We start from the raw sequence: 3609 nt of genomic DNA on the forward strand, positions 1-3609 counted from the left end.
GCCCAAACAGCGGCTGGCAGCAGATGCCAGCCGGCCGCTGGCAGCTGGCGAGCGGAGCAGCCCAACAAGCGACAGGGACGAGGCCAGCGTGGCACTTGGGGAAACCCCTCAAACCGCCAGGTCAGCCTCCCACCTGGATGCCCCTCTCGTGCACCTCGTCTACAATCACATGAGTCACCCCTGCCAGGTCGTGCGCCACCCCCAGCCACCGCAGCAGCAGCCCGGGCGTCACGAAGCGCAGGCAGGTGTCTGGGCCAACGACCTTGCGGGCGCCGCCCACTGAGAAACCCACGACGCCGCCCACTGCCTCCCCCCTGGTGGATGGGTTTAGGGTGCGTTCAGGGTTTAGGTTTTGAGTTTTTTGGCGCCGGGCGAGTGTGTGTGAGTTTTGGATGCATTTGTGTGCGTGCGTGCTAATTGTGTGTGTGTGTGTGTGTGTGTGTGTGTGTGTGTGTGTGTGTGTGTGTGTGTGTGTGTGTGTGTGTGTGTGTTGCATGCGTGCGTGCGTAATTGTGCAGGACACGAGCGATCGCGTGAGCAATTCTGCTGTTGCGTGGATGTGTGGGTTGGCCTGCTGAGTTGCGTGCGGCGTGTGAGGGTGCGTGTTTCTGGGGGCATGTGCATGAAAGTGAGTGTGCATGGCGCTCATACGTGCAAGGCTCATGGGGTCACAAATTGGGTGGACAATACGTGAGTGGTGATGTTCTTTTGCCTTGCCAATTGGGCAGGACGGTGCCACGCCCTCAAGCAAAGCTGATCAAGCCTCTACAGTGCAAGTGCTCGCACCCTCATCTGCCCCACACGGACCCCGCCATCCTGATCCCATCCGCCATGCAGTCAACTCCAAACCGAGGCCCACCGCTCCTGGGCCACCCGCCGCGCGAGCGCCGTGGCGGTAAGCACGCGCGGCTGAGTGATGACGATGTGCACCGCACCCCCGCGGCCGGCGGCGGCGGCCTCGTCCAGTATGAACTGGGGCACCTGGGTCGACTTGCCGCAGCCGGTCTCACCGGTGACGAGCGTCACCTGGTGACGGGCGGCGGGCAATTGGTTGAAGGCGACAGTGGGTAACAGTGAGGGCCAGCACGTCTTACGTAGGGGTGTTCCCAGGAGGACCTTTTGCAAGCTGTAGGGCAAGTATGTGCAACGACACCAGCATATCGTTGTCGTGCACGCGATCTCCAGCTGCCAGCGGCGCAGCCAGCTGGTGGCCGCCTGCTGCGCTCGGCTTTGATGTTTGCACCAGAATGCTCCCCTCCGTCGACCCGGCACGCCGCGCGCCTCACCCTGCTCTTGCCGACCGCAGACAGCACCGCCTGCCGCTGGCGCCACGCTGGCAGCACCCGCCGCGCGGTGAAGCGCGCGCGGGCGTCCTTGTCCCTCTTCGCCGCTTGCAGGCGCTCGCGCAGCATGACGTTCAGCTCGCGCTGCCGCTTTTTGCTGCGGCCGCCTGCGGTCGATTGCGCGTTGCGAGCGCGCGGGCCGCCTGAGGCGCAAAACAACAGCTCTAGGGATGGCCGACTGCCCAGAGAGAGGGCGCAGCAGCGCTGCGGCAGGCGGCCGGCCAGCCGGGTTGTCGTCCGAGGACTGAAAAGCGATGCAGCGGGCATGCCGCAGGGCTGGAGGGTCCTCTGACCGCCTATGACCACGCAACCCCTCACCTCGGCCCCGCCGCGACCCCTGGTCTCCCCCTTCCCAGTCATCGTCCGCGCTCGCCCCCTCATCGTCACTGTCATCATTGCCGCCGCCGCCGAGCTGCTCACGCGGCGGCGGCAGCAGCGCCTCCAGGCGGCGCCGCTGGTCCTCGAGATCCGGGCGGCAGCTGGCGAGCAGCTGCCGGGCAGCTGGCTGGAGGGAGAAGGCCACCTTGGGAGTGGTCAAATCCAGGTTCATCCTTTTCGGCCGGGAGAAGGGTGCGAGTTCAAGGAGTGGTAAGATTCTGGAGGGTTAGATATTGGCAGGCAGGCCAACAGACAAGATGTGGAGATGCAGGATCCTACTGTGTGCACCGCCTTAAGAAGTGTCGTGGCTCTGAACCAAACATGTGCGCCGGGTGCTGGCATTGGCGCGGGGCCCCAAAGCCCGAACTGCTCGCGGGTGTGCGCCCGCACCCCGAGCATGCAATCGCAGCGCATTACGCATGTGCGCCCGGGCGCCGGCTCCACTGCAGCAGACCAGTTGCATCGACGGCCCCCCTAAAAATACTTGCCCACTGCCGGCCCCGCTCGCTCGGACCCGGGCCGGCGGCAGGCACCTCCCCTCACCTGTAATCTGGCAGCCGCTGCTTGGACACCACCACCGCGGCGCCCCGCGCCCTCGGCACCCCCTGGCCCGGGCCGTACATCTTGGCAAAAAGCCCCAGCGGCTCCACCACCTGTGACAGGGCCGCACGGCCCTCGCCGCCCGGGTAGAACTCCTTGCTGCGGCCCGGCATGAAGCCGTGGTGGATGATGTCAGCGTCCTCAGGGCAGCGCAGCAGCCAGGTCTGGGGGTTTGGGGCAGGGGGGGGCGAGTGGGCATCAGACGGTCTGCACTATGATCTCATAATTTGCAGGATTATAGGTGTCAGCCCTGAGCCCTGGCGGCCGCACGGTCAGTCCTACCCGCTTCGTTGATGCATGGCAAAGAGTGGCAGGAGCCGCGGATGCAGCGTTTGGTGGTTCGGGCTTGACGGTTGAGGCGGACCGTCACTACACATCCCCTTCGCGTGGTCATGAGGGCCCAGGCAAACACATCATCCACGCAGGCCGCGACACGCAGCATGGCAGCGACACTGTATCTGGCCCAAACACACGCACGCACGCATGCACGCGCGCGCGCACACACGCACACACACACACACACACACACACACACACACATACACACCGCCCCGATCTTTGAGGGCGATCCTCGCGGCGCCCACCTGCAGGGACTGCCGCAGGAGAGAGGCGTGGCTGGGGACGCCTGGCAGGGGCCGCCTGACCCTTTTGCTGGCGGCGGAGAGACTCCAGCCCCACAGCTCCAGCGCGCGCCGCACCCCCGTGAGGACGTCCTCGGGCGCACGCAAGAACAGGGGCGCCAGCGGCGGCAGCAGCGTGCAGCGCAGCGCCCGCGCGGCGCCGGCGCCGGCGCCGGCGCCGCCGCCGGCGGCGGGAGCGGGGTTTTGGCCGGACGCGGCGGTTGCAGGCGGGTGATAGAAGGCCTAGGGGAGGCGCGAGCGGGTGTGGCTCGTGAGATTTGAGTTGCTGGAAGCATTGGCCTCGAGGCTGGTGCGTCCTGCACCCAGTCAACATGCAAGTGTCGACGTTTGTGTGCCCCATTGACCCAGCGCATGCCAAGAGCATGGGCAGCAGGCAAGCTGGCGCATCCGCACACGTGAATCCCGGCCGTCAACGCGCCAACAGTGCCCTTCAAATCAGCCAGGGGTTGGGCGGGCGAGCACGCAGCTCAGAGCGGCTGCCCACCAGGCACGTCGGGGTGGGTGCCCCCTTGACCAGCGACAGCGTCCCCAGGCCGTCAAGCCATTGGCCCTGCGACGTGACTTTGAGGCCGCTGAATTTGAAGCCCGTTGACTCCAGGGTCTGAGGAGACGGCAAGGCCAGCGGGGGAGGGGGGTAGGGGGAAGGG

General features: G+C 66.1%; 2 protein-coding genes across 2 annotated transcripts in view; both read right to left on the minus strand.

Moving 5' to 3' along the window:
• Nucleotides 1-121: 121 nt before the first annotated feature.
• On the minus strand, nucleotides 122-1893 carry MNEG_0495 (Putative ATP-dependent RNA helicase DHX57; the record flags this gene model as incomplete). The annotated part of the gene is made up of 4 exons (XM_014051011.1): nucleotides 122-314; nucleotides 860-1026; nucleotides 1287-1450; nucleotides 1662-1893. 4 exons carry the CDS (start codon nucleotides 1891-1893, stop codon nucleotides 122-124), a joined length of 756 nt encoding a protein of 251 aa, XP_013906465.1.
• A 367-nt stretch (nucleotides 1894-2260) lies between these two features.
• The window catches only part of MNEG_0496 (hypothetical protein), a gene marked incomplete at both ends in the record, with an annotated part of 4798 nt that continues 3449 nt past the window's right edge, over nucleotides 2261-3609 (minus strand). The window contains 3 exons of the mRNA XM_014051012.1: nucleotides 2261-2485; nucleotides 2906-3184; nucleotides 3447-3563. Coding sequence (XP_013906466.1) covers nucleotides 2261-2485; nucleotides 2906-3184; nucleotides 3447-3563 — 621 coding nt within the window. The remainder of the gene's footprint in view (nucleotides 2486-2905; nucleotides 3185-3446; nucleotides 3564-3609) is intronic.

This window comes from Monoraphidium neglectum, assembly GCF_000611645.1.
Source record: "Monoraphidium neglectum strain SAG 48.87 unplaced genomic scaffold scaffold00041, whole genome shotgun sequence".
NCBI lineage: Eukaryota > Viridiplantae > Chlorophyta > Chlorophyceae > Sphaeropleales > Selenastraceae > Monoraphidium > Monoraphidium neglectum.